Genomic DNA, 20,244 nt, shown 5'->3' with positions numbered 1-20,244 from the left:
AATCCCTCCACCGGATTCTCGTAATCGTTCCTCACAGCTATCACGCAGCCACCTATTTTGTTCTCACCAGCATCACCGCAGTGTATGGTGTAATTTTCGAGGCAGATGACAGGCCGATCTCTCATGCGTGTTTCCTGCAGTGCAGCAAAAGGCACACAGAGACTCGCAAAAGTCCGAATAGTGCGGCTTGTTGGAGTTCACTCGATAGTGTTCGGCAGTTCCGCGTGTTGCCCATTTTTGTTGCCAAAGATTCCATGCTCCTTTGAGGCAGTTGACCTTTCAGGTTATGGCTTTGGCGATGTGCTGGACGACAGCACCTATTTCCAATTTGCAATGTATGGGAATCTTTCTCCATATAACAGTGCTGGTTATATAGCTCGTACGTTCCCAATGCGTACACTCGAACGCCTGACTGCGTTTAGTTAAAGCAGGACCACCACGTGTAGGTAGCAATCAGACTCTTGTACGCGGCCCCAATCGTCCTAAAAAACCTTAGTTACTACAAGATACGTCTGAGCACGCCCCTCGTAGACCCCTCAGCAGCCTATTCAATTATATTACTTGTATACACTGCTGAACCGGCCTCATTGATTCTCGACAGCTCGCCTGTCGATGCGGCGCGTGCAAAAGAGTCTTGACTTAAATCACACGTAGTTTTCCACTCCATTTCTGAGAATGATTAGGGGAAACTGAGCGGTGCTACGCTCACATTCATAATTCACACCCTGAACTCTACGTTTCCCCTCAGGTTTCCACATTGCATCAATTTCGCGATACGCCGCCATTGAACGAAACGATAAGATCGGATAATTATGGCCTCTACCAATGAAAATTAGTTTATTTCAACAAAAATAGGGGAAGACATGGACGACAACTAATCCAGCGATTAAAAATATGCAAGAAAACACCTCTAGCAATTTTTGTGTTCTGCAGTTGAATTTAAGATCTCTTTTCTTGGGAATTGATTAGTAATATTCATCCTTAGTAGAGCGTGTTTTTCTTTTCAAGTAATAAAGAGTTCTATGATGCGCGGAAGCTTGTGTGCTGTTAGCCCCTTTATCGCGCTTTCGGTTCAACTGTTTCTAGCAATTTGAAACATTTCGTTTTTTTTTTCAAAGTGATTTCCTGATGAAGAATTCAGTGATTACAACTATGTAACTGGTCAATGTTTAAGGTGCGTCAACAATTTTATAAAAAATAAAGAACGGTATTGTATGAAAGCTGATACTTCTGTTCGCGCGGAATCACCGCTATGCATGTTCAATTATTTCAATTGTTCAATTACTGCGATACGGAAGTCGGAAGGAATGCCTGTGAAGAAGGAAATGTCTTGCGCTGTGGCATATGCGTCGCGGTCGCCGGCGCTTACATAACTTAGAATATTTACACGCTTCTTTAGATACCGACGCAATGGGACTTTTCATGAGCATTGAACCTTGTGATGACTTCCCATGCGGCGGCTACCTCTCTTGCACGCCACCGGTGCCCTTCATTTACAATTTGATGTGAGAATGTTGGCATACTTTCTTTTAAAATACTTTGTTTATGCACTACTTTAACTCTGCGTAGAAGCTGCACTTAGGAGCAAAAAGTGCAATCGAATAAATACTCTGACGTTTTCTCTATAAGCTACTACTTGAAAATTCGATTATTCGAGTAAGGTCATTCCTGAACATCACTGTTTATAGTAGGGTCAAAACGAATTGCCTCGATACGAATTACGCAATACGCAATTGCGTACGCAGCTTCTATCGAGGCAATTCGGTGGATTGTTGCGGCTAGGAGCGTGGCGAAACCCCTGCTAACACCACTCATCGCTGCAGTTTGCGACGGTCCCACCTCGGTTCCAACTGCTGCCCCCACCGCGCCGTTTCGCGTTTCGAGCGAGTACGCAAATGCACCGCACTTACACTACCTACCTCATGTCGTTTTGACCCGAACATAGCTCATATTTTGTATCCTGTGCTTCTTCCTTTCATGAGATATCATTGAAAAAAAGTAGTGTGGATCACCTCAGTGGTGACATTTCATTCAATAGATATGATGACAAGGATGGTGACAGGTGAATGGTTTATTGATCAAACCCAAGAGAAATCCGGACAAGCAAAAATTTCTCTATAACTGATCATTCACAGAACTTCAAAGATTTCTGAAATAGGATTAGCTGGCACTGCAAAGCAGAATATGCTAAATTTATAAATAAACGGAAGCGTCTAACGTTTCATCTACGAATATTCAAGTTTTTACCAGAAAAAGCACTATCGGCATCATTGCACAAAGCAACTATGAAGTTTCACGCAAACCACAGCAATTATAAGATCCTACTCGATATCAATTAGGAAGAATAGGGTGGTAAGGGTGGTGGTGGAAGATTACGGAAATGATGCACTCCCCTCAGGTCATGTGCAGACAAAAAGGCAGCACCTCATCTTCTTTAGACAGAGACTTCTTGAGACAGCCAGAGCAGTGATGTTTGGGAAGTCCGCTGGCGCCGTTAACATTACGAAAAGAATTCAAATATTAATAAAAGTTAATATTCTTAATACATAGCCTACTCGACTCATGTGACTGCGAAATTACACGCATTGCTATCAAAAAGCATTGGATGCACCCCGCTTTAGAACGCACAGAAATTGAAGCAGATGGATTTTGTGGGACCCTTTTTAAACCACCAGGTGAGCGACGTCCATCGTTCCGTCTTATCCTCTTAAGAGTCTGAAATACCATAAGGAGAGGGACCGTTCCCGGCTGTCATCGACATATCTGGAACTGGAGGAGGACTTCACGAGCATAAGGTGTTGCTTTGATGGGTAGCTGTCGAGTGATTAATCTCGTAATAATTGTTCTGATTAAAGGGTTCCATGTTAGCATCCGAAGGATTCGTTGTCCTATGCGTCGCATTTTTTCAATACAAAAATCTCGTCAAAAAACTATCAGATGTGGAAATCGAATACTTCGAGGTAAATAAATTTCGTAGTACAATGTCATTCTGAGCTCTATATTTCTTTTAAAGAAAGAAAGAGAAAACCAATGGAGAGAACTTTGTTCAGAAACCCATAAAGTGGTTAAAACGTCAAACGTTCACCAACGACCGTTTAGGCCTCCAAGGGGTATCATTTGGTGGAACAATTGCTTACAGACTGGCTTCGCGTTATTCTCAGGCAATCAGAGTTTTATCATTTCTTTCTTAGTCATTATTGACTAGTGATTGACTGCCGATAGCAAGTGAACAATTTCAGATCAACGCCGTTGTTTCGATCAATGGACCGCACGTGCAGAATAGCTTTATTAACATCAAAGAGTACGGGGAACTTCTTCCTCAACCGAGGTAGAACATTTTAGAACAATTAGAACGTCCGCCATCCAATTCAATTTCCTGGATAATGTCATTCATTTTGGTAAAAAAAAAACTTTCCTTTGGAGGTCACTCGTTTGGGCAAGTACCAGTCTGAACGACCAAAGCAGTGTTTGGTGATCGCTTCAGTACGCTTCTTAACTGATTATCATGATCATGTTATACAATAACGGACTTCGTCTGTCACGTGTGTTGTGTCCACTATTGTCCAAAGCTATGTGGGGATGTATGTTGGCTTTGATAAAGCAAATAAGTTTCTCTCATATGTTTGTGAGGGTAAATAAACTTTTATGTGAATGTACATATACTTCCAAACTTGCAAACTATCATGCTATATAATAACGAGCTTATTCTGTCACGTGTGTGCGTCTGTGTATGTGTGTGTCTCAGTCGGGAAATTCCAAAATGCGACGGGTCCCACGGCGTCAGATTGGTTCGCTGGCGCCAGGTAGCTACAAAAGGGGGTGCGGCGGGTTCACTCATCCGCACATCTATTTCCTTGCATGTTTGCTTCAAGTTGATATCATGCCTTCCTAAATAATAGTGAACAGTTTACATGATCTGATGTGAAACTTATCTTTATCAGTGGAATGATGTCTTTCACGTAATCTTATGCCAAGACATCATTTTCTGATAGCTGATGAGGAAAACAGGAAGAAAACCCATACTTCGAGTAATGCTTTGAAACTGTGTCTATAATATGTTGGTAAGGAGTGTTTGAAGCTAAAGTTTGGATGTTTTCCAAATATAGAACTGACGCGTTTAGAAAGAACACTCTTTCGCTTTTACTTATAATAAAAAGATGAAGAAAGATTGTTAGAGATACACATATTTAATTTCACAAAGAATGGAACTACTATCAACTTTCGTTGATCACTGAAAGGGAGAGAGGCGAACACCACAGAAAGTCGGAGGCCCGGCTTTAGCCGAACGTTCAGACTGCTAAATAAACATGAAGCGTGGAGCAACCTTCGTAGATTTCTATCACATTGCCAAATCCATTATTGTTAAAGGCATCACCCAACGAATCTGAGGTGGTGCGGATTTCAGGTGGAGTACTCGTACACGGCATTGTAGATTATGGGGAGTAGGGTGATTCCGTCAATTTCTTCCTAATTGCCGTAAAAAAACGACCCGGAAGACGCGGCGTGTGCACCCGGCTGGCGCGCTCTATTCAAACTCGTTGTAGAAAATTGTGCGCCGGAACGCTCGAAGCCGTATCTTCCGGGCCGTTTTCTGCGGAAATTAGGAAGAAGTGGACGGAATCACCTTTCTTTCAATAATCTATGATCCCGTATACGAATACTCCACCGGAAATCCGTACCACTCCAGATTTGTGGGATGATGCCTTCAAGAAGCCAATTTGTCTCTGCTCAAAGCAAGTGAAGTCATCAAATCACCAAATTTGGCATTTTCGAGCGACTATCAGATTCCTCGACAATCTATGCAAATATCACGGTTGTCAACTTTCTACTCTTCAAGAGAAAACTTCAAGGTACAGATATCTTTACGACGTCTTTATGGAAGTCGAGCAAATCGATGTCCCTGCGAAAATTTTTGCAAACGGCACTACTCACGTAATAAAATTATACGGAAATATAGAATACAGAACCTCTCCCTAAACATTGATTGATAGCCAATATTAACTCAAAATTTTTCTGCATTTCGGAATTAAATAAGAAAAAGCTGTTAAGGACAGATCCTAAACTCGGCTACTTCATTAACGGTTTGATGGTCTCCAGCCCAGTACTGCGACACATTGAATTAGATGAATCAGTGGAAATCCCTTGGCGTCGCATACCAGCAAGTACTTCATTCCGACTGGTGGTAAAGATCTTCGAATACTGTATTTTCTTCTCACGTCAGATCTTGAAGACGATCACACTTCAGGCGTCTATTGATGATCTCGTAGCACCTTCAGTGTTCTGTTGTCGATACGTTTCTCAACGTTTGATAGAAGGAGGACACAATTTTGAGGCGTGTTGGAAAATGCAGAGAAATGCAAGGTCTAGGACTGTAAGTTGCATACGTATTTTAGGTTCAACTACTCAATGGAGGGCATATCATGGAACCGCCATATTTTCCGCACCATGACAAAGTTAATGCGAAGTTTCAAGGTGAGCATCATCGTGCACTGCGATTTTCATCAAACTTGGCAATCCCTTTCGGTTCATGCTGACTCCTTTTGAAGAACAAGTGTAGTTGACAGCACAAAGAGTCCATCAAATATTCCAAACATTTGGATTCAAGAAATACCACTGGCGCGCTACGCGGTCCATCTAAACTGTGACTACGTCCATCACCTCATCTCTGAGGTGATGGACGTAGTCACAGTTTAGATGGACCGCGTAGCGTAGTCTCGACTGAGACTTCATTGGCCATGGATGGATGAAAGGCTTAACTGGCTCCGGGGCGGTTTCAAACCATCGACCTTTAAGTCGGAACCTCTGACCAACTGCGCTACTTCCGCCCCTAAAATTTGAATGTAGACATTGTAAATATAGACAAATAAGGTAAATATGAATACATGCAATAAAAGGAAACGTTCAAATAAGAAACTTTATCACATTATTCCTACCAGGAAGAAGGATTCAAAATATTCCGATTTTTTCCTCTGAACGATGCATGTAATAACGAACCAAAAGTAGTTTTAAAAATGTGCAAGTAATCTTACTAGTCTCATAAAACCTAGTTTTAGCAGCTTAACTTGACATACAGAACTTGTTCCAGGAATTTCCTTTCAGAAGTTTTCTTTCAAATTGAAATTAATTTACATGTCAATGCAAAAAAATGCAAAATGAAATGAAGGTTGTGAAACGCTCGCTTATGGCAGAAAAAATCAAATAAGAACGAATATCTTAACACAAACAAATATGCGTGGGAGAATATAGATATCGCGTCACCATAACAGTCAGCTTAAAACTCATTTCAGTCACTACTCGAAACAATGATTCAAAGGTGTTCGAAAAATTGTGATTGTTTACGAAATATAAAAAAAGAAGAACTAAGTTGTCACAGCGCTTAAGATTGTTTTTAGAACGGAGAAGTAGAAGAGTTGCTAGTTGAAAATCCTATTCTATTTTCGAAAATATCTAGTTTTTGAAAGGAATAGTTGATTTGCTTGCTTCTATTGTAAAATAACAATTTTTTATTGCTTTTTAAGGTGTCTTCTGTGGTTATGGCGGTGATATTGTTTTACATGGTAAGAGTCAGGAGCTGTCCTGGGTGCGTACTATCGAGTTCTTCACAAGGACATTAGGGAAGCCAGCGAATATGCCTGAATGGAAGCGTTTACAACCTGAATGCATCAGGTGTAATTTGTAGCAGAACCGTGACAATATTGTAGCAACTTACATCGCTCATTAGCTATATTTTACACTACTACACTTTATGTGCTTTTATTGCTCTCATTGGAAGTGACTCCCCATGATTTGCTAAACTAAATTCCAATAAACTAAATATTTGATTCGTTTCTTCTCCTATTTGGTTGTCTCATATTCGTTCTTTCTTGTAGTCAGAGTGTCACGAAGTTGGGATCGAGAAAAGATATCGAAGAGAAAAGATAGAGACAGATAGGGATAGATTTGTGCGTTACGGGTATATGTGATCAACCTTAATTCTCGTTAGTAATTCAGAGAAAGGCATGTGAAGCATTACATTACATCATCTTATATTATGTTGTCAGTTTGAGCGTCCGGCTAAAGCCGTACATCCGACTTTCTGTGGTGTTCGCTCCGCCCTCCTTCACTGATCGATGGAAAATAATAGTAGTGGCATTTCTTGTGAAATTAGATTAGTGTTTCTCTGACAACGCTTTCTTCCTCTTTTTTAAAACAATTGAAGGCGAAAGATTTCATAGTTTTCTCTCTGAACGTGTAAGCTGTACATTTGGAGAATATTCAAACTTCGGCTTCGAACACTCCTTCGATTCCACAATAATAATATCGAAACAATTTGAAAGCATGCTCGAAGTATGGGTTTTGCTCCTGTTTTCCTTCAACAGTTATCACAGAAGTGGAGTTGCTCCGAAAACGTGGAGTTGGGATGGGACCAGACCCATCCCAACTCCACTTTTTCGAAGCATGTTCAGGATCTCACCTTAAAAACCATAAAAGGAGAAGTTGACCTTTCCCACGGAGCCTGATGAGTTCCATGATACCTCTTGGATGTGATATTATCGTTCCTCCCACAAATCTGTAAGTTTTTCTCTTTTCGCATATTTTTTTAAAATGTCTTTTTCTGTTCTTCGTGAAGTTGGTATGCCTCCTTCGTTACCTTCCATAAACGGCGCAAAGCAGCATCGGGCGCAGAGACCCCTCGACTACATACAAGAAACGGATTTTGAAAATGTTCAGTGTTGTCTACTAGATACTCCATTTTAATGATCTGGAGAGACGAGGATCAATAACATCAAAAAGTAGCAACACATTTTTCGGTTTAGTTTCATATATCCACATTTTATCAGTAATATTCTCTGCTCTATGGTCACCTTGATCACATTGACTCCCGCTGATCTTCGAACTGGTCGAGCGGGCGCCAGTAATTCTTCCATTTGTCCCGATCGTATGCCAGAGTAGCCCAGTGGTTACTCCTTTCGCGTGGGACACGAAGAGCATCATATTTTTCTTTGAAGGACTTCGTGAAGAAATCTGACCATCGGGTCGGCGGTCTTCCTGTAGTGCGCCTAATATCGCCGGGAACCCAGTCGCTCACGGCTCTGGTCCAACGGTTGTCATTAAAGCGCATCCCGTGTCCGGCCCACCTTATTTTACTTTCCTTGGCAAATGCGGCGGCGTCTCTAATCTTCGATCGTTGACGTAGGAGAGAACTTCGAATCCCGTCCCTCACTTGCGTGAAACGGGATACTCTTAGCATCATTCTCTCAATTGCGCGTTCAATGACGCTCACCGCGTTTTCTTCCTGTTTGCGAAGTGTCCAGGTTTCCTAAGCATAGGTCAAAGCAGGAAGTACGGTGGTGCTGAAGAGGTGAGCACGGAGCCGGTTGTTTGTGGTCTTCTTCACTACATCCTCGATGCTCTTACACACTCCCCAAGCCGCTCGTCTCCTCCTGTCCAGCTCGGGGCTCAAGTCGTTCATCATGTTCAGTTCCAGACCCAGATAGACGTAAGTGGTGCATTCGGATATGTTCGTTCCGTTGAGCGTGAATGGGGCATTTGAGACCCATCCGTTCCGCATGAACATCGTCTTTTGTAGATTCAGCTGAAGACCGATGCATCCACATGTTTCGTCGAATTCGGTCAGCATTCGTTCCGCTTGGCTGATGCTATTTGTTATCAGTACGATGTCATCAGCAAAGCGCAATGGTGTAGCTGCCGACTATCAACCTTCACTCTCATGTCGTCCCGTTCCAACTTTCGCATTGCGTTCTCGAGGGTGGCTGTGAATATTTTGGGTGAAATTGTATCGAACCCCCCTCTTCACGTCAATGATGATGTTGATGTATTATAGAATGGCGAAATTCCGCTCGTGAAGTTACTGTACAACTCTCGAAGTACCTTTATGTACTGAGTAGGGACGCTCTAGTTGTCCAAGGCTTCCACGAAAGCTTCCGTCTGCATTATCAGATCTTCGATGACCGCTTCCGATGCAAGCGTACGTGCGTTATAAGCACAGATCGCCATCCTAGTCCTTTTCCATTTCACTAGCCTACACGACTCCTGCAACCCCGTCCTACCTGGCGCTACCGTACCAGGCTTTCATCCGGAATCAGGAGACTCTTTTCTATTACTGTGTTTTGCGTAAAATTCTAAAACCCATGGGCAGGTTGCAAGCTTCTAGTCCCATGAGTTTCTGGGAGAACTTCCGTTCTCCCGGAGTGGACATGTGGAGCTTATTTGTTGGAGGCGACTCCAAACCGCCTCCCTTGCACCTCCCAGTCACTTGATTGTAGGCTTTTGGTCGGACCGACGTGCGGGATATAATGATGTCATGAGTCAGTCCTGGCTCAGCAGAAACAGAGAGTCTATCCCCTGAATCCACCTGCGTCTCTGGGCAAGCACAAGGTCGCTTTTGGTCCGCGATTAGCCCCCTATCCGCCACCCGGGGACGCCCCTCGCGACTAACCTGCTGTGATCGCTCTAGTGAGGGAGATCCGTGGCTGCTCTATGGTAAAACAAGAAATAGAATTATGTTTTATTGTTCTGCCAACGATGCTTTGGTGGGACCTTACTAGTGGCCTTACATTTCCATAATGTTGTCTTTATCAAAGGATCTAAAAAATTTTCGAGGTTTTCGATGTTTGGGTACCCCATCAAACACCTCTCTTCCAAATCTCGATATCCTTCTGAATACACCACTCTAGAACTCTAAAAGGAGTATACTCAAACCAGCCTCTTTGACTAGATTCTCATGAACCACCACATTCTTTCAGATTATCAACAGAGGCGAATGAGATCTATCCACTGCGCAGCATCATTAGAAATTAATCTGAAAGTTTAAATATGAAACCGAAAATGTTTTATCACAACACGTTTTGCATATGATACAGGACTGCGATGCAAAAGCTTGTCCCATTTTTGCATTTTCACTGTTTGTTGAAGGTTGTGGAATTTAACGGCATTCTTTCAGTATACCCTACCTTCGGCGAACATACATTTATATAGGCTGCACCAAATTGCGTTGTCCGTGATATCCAAGCATATACAGGTATTTAAAGAGCTTTCTCACGTTACATGTTTGACATAAGATGTAGGATCTAACTGTGCCACTGGCATATTAAGATGTTCTTAACATAACATGTAACATATTAAGATGCATAGAGAGTTTGTTGAAAAGTTCCAAATGGCTGCTCAAGTAATTTTGCTAGATATTTTCAGCAGCAGAAAGTGGATTTCTTAAAATGTAGCGTTAAACGTAAACCGATATTTCTTAATGGGGCCCAAGAGTTGGGATCACTTCGTTTCATCATGCAGATCAGCCGCCTTGAGTTTGACTTCCAGAAGGGTTGGGATAGTGCTATTGTGACATGTTATATGATAAGCAAGAAGTGCTGCTGTTGACAGAGACCCTCTTGTACAGCGTTCTCTCAACTTCTTTGTTATAGAAACTAATTTTTTCTGAGCTCTTCAAACTTAAAAAATCTAATTTTAAAGAGCATGGCGGCAACCGTTTCTCTAGCTTGCAAACAGTGTATATATTAAGAAGCGACAAAATACTTTTTGCAGATTATATGAACAATGGTCTCAAGTCCGGTGTCAACAGCCTCTTCATTCGATGCACAGATGATGCAAGAAGCACTTGATCTTGCAATCGAGGTAATATTTCATCTAACCTCTTTCCAACATCGGAATGCAAACATAACGTAAGCTGGCAAACGTTAAATTGTGAAAATAAGACTACGATTTCTGCCGTGACTTAGACATAACCTGTATCACTTCTGCTCCCGTCGTTCGTGTATTTGCTCGAACCGGCTTCTAGCAATATTTTTATTTGTCCCGATCGCGCGCAATGGTTCTTCAGTAGCTTCTCCTCTCGCGAGGAACTCGAAGAGCATCATGTCATCGGAGGACTTTGTAAAAAGGTCTGAGCAACGAGTCGGCGGTCTACTTGCAGCGCGTTTGATAGCGCGTGATATCGCTCACAGCTCTGACCCAACAACTGCCCTTGAAATGCATCTCATGTCCGGGCCACCTAATTTCACTTCTTTGGACGTTTGCGGGACGTCTCCGATCTTCAATCTTTGACGTAGGACTAAACTTCGAACCACTCTTTTCAACTGAACAAAGAGGAAATCTCTTATCATCATCTTTCCAATTGGGCATTCTTAGACACTGATCTCATTCTTCTACTGCTTGCCCTATCTTCACGTCGATTGTGAAATATTGCAGAATTGATTAATTTTGGTACTGGCTTACATGTTAAATAATGACGAGCTTAGTCAGTCACGTATGCCTGTGAAACGAAATTTTAGGAAGACGGGGGCGGAGGAGGGGTTCAACGGAGTCAGAAAGCCGCAAAGCGATAAAATGGAGTTTAACGGGTCTCGTTGCCTCGAATTAGTGCGTGCAGTAGTATCGCACAATAACTTCATGTTGATTTGGACGAGAGTAAGTGAGATATTGCGAAGACAACTGCCTTCTTAGCCGTGACAACTGTACTGTGTTGTGTTTCATCTATAAGTCCTCTTACGCATATCTGTGTCCCTGCATCAAGTTGGTAGCATTCCGTTTTACAAAGTGGAAATACGCACACAAACGGATGCTTAAGGGAAGCGATTCTGGACGTCGAAGGAGCTTCGTCCTCCGGTAGGATCTCCTAAGCTGAGGAGTTCGACACATCCGACTTCTTGGAATCGGAAGCCTAGCTAAGAGTAAACCGCTGCTAAGATTCACCACCGTCTTGGCAAAATGTCGCAAGGTCCATATATGTTGGGCGATCTCCTGATCCATATAGGTTGGGCGACGACCTGTGGTGAAAGCCGAGCTCTCCGTGGCACTACTCACTACCCACAGAGCCCTCGAGAGGTGTCTTCTGAAGTTTAACCGGCGCACACAACAAATAGCCAATCTTCGCAGCTCTGACTTAAGAGGAATGTCCCGTCTTCGTGACCCAGCGGAATATATACTTACACATTTAGATGGCCCGTCTTCGCTGGACGTGCGGTTTTTTCCAGTTTGTTCTCGAGGCTGGGCTTCATCCAGCATCCTAGATATGCCCGTGAGGATGATCTTAGTGAGTACTCTGTACAACACACTTAGCAAGCATATCGGACGGTAGTTCTGAAGGTCCTCTCGGTCACCTTTCTTATGGATAAGAACTGTTTGCGAGGTGTTCCACTTGTCTGGGGTCCTTTCTTTCTGAAGGTAGGATGTCATGTGCGCTGCAAAGATTACATGAAGTGGATGGCCGCCAGCCCGAAGAAAGTCTACTGATATAAAATCAGGTCCAGGGCTGTGCCAGGTTTCATGCCCTTGACAGCGACTCGTACTTCCGAAGGGAGAATCCGTGGTTTAGCTTCACCGTTGGGATGATCGGGCTTGATACAAAGTTGATGAACGGAAAAGGTTCGAGAAGAACCTCTCCGTAATGATTTCGATCTCAAGTGTACTCCTTCTTATTACTGTCACTTGCGCTTTACTTCAAAACCTGTCAGCAGGTTGCAGGCTTCTGGTCCAACGGATTCTGTGGGACAACGTTGCGTATGGGATACAGGGTAATTATAAGTCAATCTAAGGACATCTAGGGACAGAAACAGTTGGTCCGTCCTCGGAATTCACAGTGTCTCAGGGCAGTTGGAAGATCGCTTTGGTTTACGGTTATCCCTCTTTTCACTAACTGGGAACGTGTCATGTAACCCGCAACTACCTGATTATGATCCCTCCAGTGACGGAGATCCGTGACGTTACCAGTAATAGAGTAATATGTCGTCGATATAGATAGTAGTATCATAATGATCGTTTTCTGATTTTGATATTTAAATCTCTATGCTGCAGTATGTATGTACTTTGCTGTTCTGCTTCAGTCTAGTTGGAGGAGTGGACGGGGCCTCAATCTCCGCTCTTGGTCTTAGATCCCAAGCCATAGCTGTCTTTTACACGACCTTGGTAGCTGTAACCTCCAATATCCTGGCTCTTGAGGCCTGTGGTCATATCTAACGGTCTTAAACAAGGTAGCTGCTTTCATTCTCGAACCTTACTCGATTTTGCCAAGATCTGGACTGAAGCTCCTGTAGTTTAGGTTCAATATCTAAGCTCGGGCCAAGCCTCGTACTACTAGACTTGTGTGCATTATTCTCTAAAAATTCTTATATATCATATCGGTGGACACGTGCAACCTTCAACTGATGCTTTTGGATACTTTTTTAGTTGCATCTAAATATTACGTCTATTTACACATACCAGTTGAGTCACATAAGTAATGATACAAGCTCACAAGCGCACAGGTAGACGTCTGCGAAAGGACAGTGTTCACGTTCGAGCCCCCCACGCCATATCACTAGCAAGACTAAGTTCGTCTCAAAAACTGACGAGCGAGTGGGTAGTCGAGTGTGAAACCGTGCCCGAAATTAAAAGTTGATATGGAGCTCAAACTGATAATTTCTATTGATTTTCATGTTGCACAGTGTAGGAAATGAAGAAATCATAGAAATCGAAATTATTTTAGTTCCTAACAATCTCCTTTTGCCAGGACACATGTCGAGGTTTCGGTCTTCTTTCGCCTTATACGAATGAGCATGACATACAAGGACTTCCCAAAATAGGTGAACAAGAAACTTTCAAGAAGGTTTTGTCCCTCAGTGAAAAAATTAGGATTTCTCTTAGCACATATTCCTCCCAATGCAGACAACGATGGTTTGGAGGAAAACAGAAAAGACGGTTTGATGCCAGGCGGTGACGCAGCGTGCGGAAGTTTGACCTACGATGGAATTATATTTATGGAAAGATCGAAGAAATTCCCTGCATCCCATTATCACATTGAAGAAATGAACAAAGGCCCAGGTAAAGTTTTGAGTAAATTAAGCAAGATTCTGATGGTCTGTGATATACTTAAAAATGTACATATACTCATAATATCTTAGACGAGGACGAGCTCGATTAACAACTCACGAGCTTTTCTTCGCAGTTCAACACCACAAATCTATTCGGGAGCGTTCCGTATGCATTCCTGATCTCCTTTTAAATCAAAATACCACTTTTCAAAAGTAAAGTAAAAGTCACTGGCGTATCAATCCATTTTGGGTGCGCCAACGCGTTTTAATGCTATTCGTAATCGTTCTGTTTTTTGAGGTTTTGGAACGCGTAATGAATAATACCAAGTAATACCAGACAAGTCTGGTACCATTTATCAACCCAGAGGGATGAAAGGCTTGGCTTGCACTAGGGCGGTTTCAAACCATCAACCGTGCGGCTACAGCGCACTCACTGTTCAGATGTTAATAATAAAGATTTTAGGGTCTTTCGCCACTAGTTATGGTTTGGAACGCAGTTCTGAAAACGGCGAGCGAAACACAAAAACATCTTTCACACATCTATGATTGAACCCTTCTTGAAAGTCCAGGGCATCGGACAAAGCAACTCATTTCATCCTTTCGCACACATATCTGCCTAACATACAGAAGTTTCCTTGTATGAAATTTGTTTCTGAGTTTCAAAACGTTTCACGCACGTTTAACGAGTTTTCGGAGCTACAGAACGCTTTCGAAACGGATCGATGTATCGACAGCATGTTAGAAGGATGAATGCACTTATGCTAACAATAAAGTATATGATTTGACTATTAGAAAACCGAATCGAAGAATAATCGAATGACAATTATACCACATTATTGAAAATTCGCCTTTCTCTGCATGCGTCAAAGTAAAGATGTTGCCAAGTTTTCTAATAGACGAATAACTAGTATGTTATCGAGTATGATGGAAGTTGTGCTGATAGATAAACTACTTTTGCCTGCTTTGTTTGCTAAAAGCCGTTTTTTAAACAATGTGGAAAGAAGGCTTACGGTGCACCCTAATACTGATGAGGTGGATCATCTACAAATTATTTATCCTCACTCGCTCTCTTCCTGGTTCATAAACACGCCTTAATTCGAATGTTTTAAAGACACAATTCCTTTCAAATCTTCTCCTCCTCGAGATGTCAATTCCTATTCAAAGTTTATTGAAATCGAGCATGTCCATATGCTTGCCTTGCTTTTGATGTATTAGATCGATTTACGGAGCTTGTTTCTGAAATATGCCAGTGTAAGTAGCTGCCGAAGAAAATCATTTATCTGCGCAGCAAGACGGCCAACATCATCAGATGTTATGTAACTACCACATTAATTTTTTCTGCATAGCTATAATTATTAAATAAAGGTATTATAATTATAGTTATAATTAATAATAATACATAATAATAGTTATGTATAATGACTAACATGAACGTCCGGCTAACGCCGGACTTCAGACTTTCTGTGGCGTTCGCTTCGGTCGCGTTCACCGATCAATTAAAATTAATGGTAGCGGTATTTGCCATCAAATTAGATAATACAACACAACACCAACATAATACAGATACAATTTGAAAATATTACTTGAAGTATGGGTTTTCTTCCTATTTTCTCCAACAGTTATCACAGAATGATGTTTTAAAGGATCTGAGGTGGTACGGATTTCAGGTGGAGTATTCGTATACGGGATCGTAGATCAAGGATAGGTGGTGATTCCGTCCATTTCTTCCTAAATGCCGCAAAAAACGCCCGGAAGATACGGCTTCGAACGTTTCGGCGAGCTATTTTCGCAACGAGTTCGATTGGAGCGCGCCAATCGTGTGCACACACCTCACCTTGTCACATTATCGTCAATGAAAGGTCGTGGCTGTTGTACTCAAGAACTTCATGGGATCCGTTCCACTGTCTATTTCTAGAGAATGTTGTAGAGGTAAAAAAAAAACAGATTTTCAATACCAACATTAACTTTTCAGGACCTCTTCGTTTCACTACCCAGCTTCTGGAAACATACCACTGTGGACGGATATGATGTGATATGATGCGATATAATGTAATGTCGTGTCACGATATGTCGTGAGACGAAAATCATTAATGGGAGGTTCTACTCGAACCTTTTCCGTTCATCAACTCCAGTGTCCAGCCCGATCATCCCCGCTGGTGAAGGTCCACCACGGATTCTCCCTTCGGAAGTTTGAGCCACTATCAAGAGCATGCAAGCTAGCATAACCCCCGGACCTTATTTTATATCAGCAGACCTACTTCGGGCTGATGGCCATCCACTTCATTTAATCTTGGCAGCGCACATCACGCTCTACATTCAAAAAGAAAGGATACCGGACCAATGGAAGACCTCGCGAACCATTCATATCCATAAGAAAGTGTGACTGAGAGGATCTCTGGAACTACTGCTCGATGTTTGCTGAGCGTGTTATACAAAGTATTCACTAAGATCATCCTCACGCGCATATCTAGAATGCTGGATGAAGCACATCCTCGAGAACAAGGTGGATTCCGTCAAGGGACCAGATCCAGACCGCGTCAAGAGTTGTAGAGGTTTCGAAAATATCGCCAGCCCCTTGTTGTAGCCTTCGTCGACTATGAGAAAGCCTTCAACAGCGTAGAAACGGAAGCAATACTGTCAGCGCTGGTCGATCAAGGTGTGGACGCGTCGTGTGGGAAGACACCACTAGGATACAGCCTTTCCACCGCCCCCTCACCATACCCATTGGAAAGGCGATACTGTTATATTGCCAAAGCTGTTTACGGCTGCATTGCAATGGATAATGAAATCACTTTTTTGTGAAGTAAGGGGCATACGTGTTGATGGAATATTCCTCTCTAACATTCATTCTGCGGACGACATCGATCTCTTTTTGAGAGATGCCAATGAACCAGAAACGATGATGCTCAAGGTATTGAACAAAGGAGGGAAGAGAATAGGACTGCAAATAAACAGAAAGAAGACACAGTTTATGAAGAACGCTTACTGCAAGGACGGAGGATTACAACTTGAAGGCTCTCAATCGTGAAAACTTCGTCATACGTATACGTCGGAGTTCTCTTAATATAGAAAACGACTTGAAGGAAGAACTGAATAGAAGAATGAGAACAGTGTGGGCAGCATTGGCACCCGTCAGGGAAGTTATGGAAAACGGACGGATCAAGATCTTCGTGGCCACCTGTTTTACTCGACAATTATTCCAGCGCTTTCTTACGCAGCGGAGACGTGGGCAGACACCGCTGCCGCGTCTAGGACTTACTACCCACAGAGCCCTCGAGAGATATGTCTTCTGTAGTTTAACCGGCGCACACAACACCCAGCTGGTCGTCGCAGCTTAGACTTACGAGCAATGTCCGTTCGCGACCCAGCGGAATATATGTCAAAAGCAAACCACATATGGGCCGGTCACATTATGAGAAGAATTGACGATAGATGGACTAAAAGAACGCTATAGTGAATCCCAAGAAATGCTAAACGCCTTCGAGGGAGACCACCTATGAGATGGGGTAATGTGTTCGCTACAGGGATGGACCAGCTGAGAGCTCGGCTGGATGCGGCTCATGGACCTCGTCAACGTCACTCACGAAAGTTGAGAGCATCTTGGATGACAATGGCGAGAGAACGATACGAGTGGAAGAGATGCTGGTGCCCGCACGTGCAGTGAAGACTGGTCATCTAGGTAAGTAAATACGTGTGATATGGATATATGACATGATATGATCATGGATGTGATCCGCTTGTAGAAGATCTTGAGAAGCTGAGAGTTCCTAAGATACATCACAGATACATAGACCACTAAGATACATCCTTCTTAGGAAACTCCAGAGCTTGTACCTCAGCATGGAGCCACACGGACCATAAGAAACAACAATAAACTCTCTGAGCTCGCGGCTTACCTTGCATAGAGGCGATGAAGGAGATCCTTAAAAAGAGAACAAATTCGCTATGCCCGTCGAGACTTCGCCATTCGCGAGACAAAGATGGCTGCCTTACGAAAACCAAATTTAACAACTGTTCGGATCAAAAAAGTGGACAAAATCATTGAACTTCTACTCCGATCTCTTTGACAGTCACGATGTCTGCCCCTCATCATTTGAGGAAAAATCGATTTTGACTCCAAAAGTTGTCCCGTTCGAATAGTTAGAGGTGAGAATGTAGTTTAAAAATAAGAGTGTTACTGCGCTAAATTTGTAGCCCGGAGAAGGGTGTTAGATACAGCCTTATTTGCACTTCTGCCCCTAGAATGCAACATGTTATGGAAAGAGATAAATAAAAAGCGAGCAGTCTTTTCATCGTCTTCGACTCATTCCATTTGATAGAACTCAAATAAGCAGCAGAAGCTCCTCAATCTGTGCAATCGCAAGAGTGTTGAGTGTTGCCACTAAACGCAACAAACTGCATCGTCATTTAGTAAAAAAAGGATAAGTAACTAATGTTGTTTCACACGCCTTCTTTGGATCCGGAATTGAAAGTGTTATACTCATATTTATGGGCTACACAGCAATTTTTATCTACTCATGGAGGAATTCTCACCGTCAATTTCATGATACGCTTTTCTTACAACAAAATACTTCATGCTTTGACGTAAACTCCAGAAAGGAGAAGACTTCGTAATCAGGAGGAAAATCTGGTCAGCATCACTGGCCGCTCAATCGAAAAAGATAGGAGAATCCTGTTCTGCACAAGTGAATCGGAGAATTCGAAGTTTTGCTCTACAGCAGCGATGAAAGATTAAAGACATTTGGCAAGGAAAGTAGAATAAGTTGGGACGGCCATGTAGTGCATTTCATCGACAACACACCAAAGCCGTGAGCAGCTGATTTGTAGGCGATATTTAACACACTACAGGAAAAACTTTCGCTTTCGCTTTCGATCAAATCGGAAAACAACGGGAGTCAAAGTACTTTTGTAAATCCTTGTTTTTTGAAGGCTAGCGAGATGAAAAAACCAACAAAAATTGCAGAATTAGATGCTGGGAGTTGTTTACTTTAGTTGTATGCATCTTTTACACTTCTGTAGTTCTTATTCCGCTGTGTGACTGAAATAAATCTTCCGGTCCGTTTTTTACGGCAATTAGGAAGAAATAGACGGAATCACCCTTCTCTCGATGATCTACGATCCTGTATAATACTCCACCTGAAATTCGTACCACCTCAGATTCGGGGGTGATGCCTTTAACCGATCACTTGACACGCTTTCCTAGGTTGGACGTAGGAGATTCCAAATGTCAACACGATGGGTAAAGACTAGGTTATAAAAACGTTTGAAAGCCAATGATAACCTTGATGACATTACAAAATTCTCTATCATTCATTAATATTCATTAATAAACTCGTTTTTTTTCTGACGAACTGGGTATTTTGCTTGCTCAGTTCGTCCCATTCGCGCAAAACTGAGATCGTGTAGTGTTGAAAGATATAGAAACTTTGCGAGTTACAAATTATTCCTATTCGTCAATTCAGTAGACCACGCTCCTCGGCTAGCAAGGATTCCGTCTCAGTACCAGTTGGAATCACTAACGGAGGTGTATGTTTGCGACTATCCAACATTGTTCACAAAGTACTGTTTTTATTTCTGGGTTCCCCAGTTGCAAAATTAACCACTTCTACTTATAGCAGTGCCAAACAGTACTCGGGAGAAATGGACGTTGAGGCTCTGACTACAGCATTCGAAACAAATCATGTAGCTCGCGAACCTACCGAACTACATCAAGTGTATTCCGAATATGTCTCTGAGGTTTTATACTAAGTGGTCGTTTGAATCTGCCAGTGATGAAATGCGTGATTTGATCTATTTTATAAAAGTTTACCTCGGTCATATATAACAATTCTGAAGTAGCTTTGTCTCAAAATTTTCTTCAAACTTATTGTGGTGACCAGTCCTGACCATCACGTGGAATTTGATCCACTTTTTGTTTCTGTTTCTCACTCTACTGCATTCATCTGTACTCATTTGTAAATCAAGATTATCATTCTTGTAACACACACTCACACGACGGCATCCTTCACTACACACCACATTTTAGTTGAGATGACAGCACACCTACTAACGATCTTACACTCTGCATGCAAATTGCTGATATTTACGATTTATATTCATTAGAACTAAGAACTAACTGTAGCTTGGTAACCGCGTCCATTTGTTTGATAGTTGCAGCGATTCTGAAGTTTTATTGTCATGCTTTCAAGGGCAAAAGTAAGGGTTTTTCACGTATGCGTATCAACAATAAAGATGCCTTACTATCATAAACAGCTTTCAGCATTAGCTTTTATCTTCTAAAAGCCTAGAGAGTGGGGTTTAAGACTTACATAAGTCGTAAAATGCTTTCATTTCCCCTGTACAACGCACCATACACATGCAACCGGAAAACAACAGCTTTTGTCTCCAAGTCCCCTCTTCTTGAAAGCTCGGCATTGGTAACTGGATTTGTTTTCTTGTTGTG

At 42.3% G+C, this 20,244-nt stretch overlaps 4 protein-coding genes across 9 annotated transcripts; 2 read left to right on the top strand and 2 right to left on the bottom strand.

The window, feature by feature from the left end:
• Positions 1–105: 105 nt before the first annotated feature.
• Positions 106–6,679, top strand: RB195_019162 (uncharacterized protein; the record flags this gene model as incomplete). Of its 4 annotated transcripts, XM_064186898.1 has the most annotated exons (12): positions 1,411–1,505; positions 2,551–2,675; positions 2,731–2,795; positions 2,856–2,960; positions 3,014–3,044; positions 3,100–3,161; positions 3,240–3,328; positions 3,424–3,471; positions 5,050–5,182; positions 5,246–5,332; positions 5,394–5,472; positions 6,519–6,679. In XM_064186898.1, 12 exons carry the CDS (start codon positions 1,411–1,413, stop codon positions 6,677–6,679), a joined length of 1,080 nt encoding a protein of 359 aa, XP_064042777.1. The 4 variants fall into 4 exon arrangements, with proteins under 4 accessions (XP_064042779.1, XP_064042777.1, XP_064042776.1 ...); XM_064186897.1 differs by lacking the exon at positions 3,014–3,044 and having other exon boundaries at positions 3,051–3,161; XM_064186896.1 differs by lacking the exons at positions 3,014–3,044; positions 5,050–5,182; positions 5,246–5,332; positions 5,394–5,472; positions 6,519–6,679 and adding an exon at positions 106–379 and having other exon boundaries at positions 1,400–1,505; positions 3,051–3,161; positions 3,424–3,475.
• Positions 6,680–7,849: 1,170 nt separating this feature from the next.
• RB195_019161 (uncharacterized protein) lies at positions 7,850–8,233 on the bottom strand (the record flags this gene model as incomplete). The annotated part of the gene is made up of 1 exon (XM_064186894.1): positions 7,850–8,233. One exon carries the CDS (start codon positions 8,231–8,233, stop codon positions 7,850–7,852), a length of 384 nt encoding a protein of 127 aa, XP_064042775.1.
• Positions 8,234–8,299: 66 nt separating this feature from the next.
• Positions 8,300–8,620, bottom strand: RB195_019160 (uncharacterized protein; the record flags this gene model as incomplete). Its single annotated transcript, XM_064186893.1, has 1 exon — positions 8,300–8,620. One exon carries the CDS (start codon positions 8,618–8,620, stop codon positions 8,300–8,302), a length of 321 nt encoding a protein of 106 aa, XP_064042774.1.
• A 1,931-nt stretch (positions 8,621–10,551) lies between these two features.
• On the top strand, positions 10,552–19,550 carry RB195_019159 (uncharacterized protein; the record flags this gene model as incomplete). Of its 3 annotated transcripts, XM_064186890.1 has the most annotated exons (7): positions 10,552–10,629; positions 13,502–13,574; positions 13,657–13,812; positions 17,006–17,093; positions 17,327–17,481; positions 19,265–19,361; positions 19,418–19,550. In XM_064186890.1, the coding sequence occupies 7 exons, from the start codon at positions 10,552–10,554 to the stop codon at positions 19,548–19,550; spliced, it is 780 nt and encodes a 259-aa protein (XP_064042771.1). The 3 variants fall into 3 exon arrangements, with proteins under 3 accessions (XP_064042771.1, XP_064042772.1, XP_064042773.1); XM_064186891.1 differs by lacking the exons at positions 17,006–17,093; positions 17,327–17,481 and having other exon boundaries at positions 10,597–10,629; XM_064186892.1 differs by lacking the exons at positions 17,006–17,093; positions 17,327–17,481 and having other exon boundaries at positions 10,597–10,629; positions 13,636–13,812.
• Positions 19,551–20,244: the final 694 nt, after the last annotated feature.

The sequence above is a fragment of the Necator americanus genome, chromosome II, assembly GCF_031761385.1.
Source record: "Necator americanus strain Aroian chromosome II, whole genome shotgun sequence".
Taxonomy (NCBI): domain Eukaryota; kingdom Metazoa; phylum Nematoda; class Chromadorea; order Rhabditida; family Ancylostomatidae; genus Necator; species Necator americanus.
This window is presented reverse-complemented; position numbering and strand designations above follow the sequence as displayed.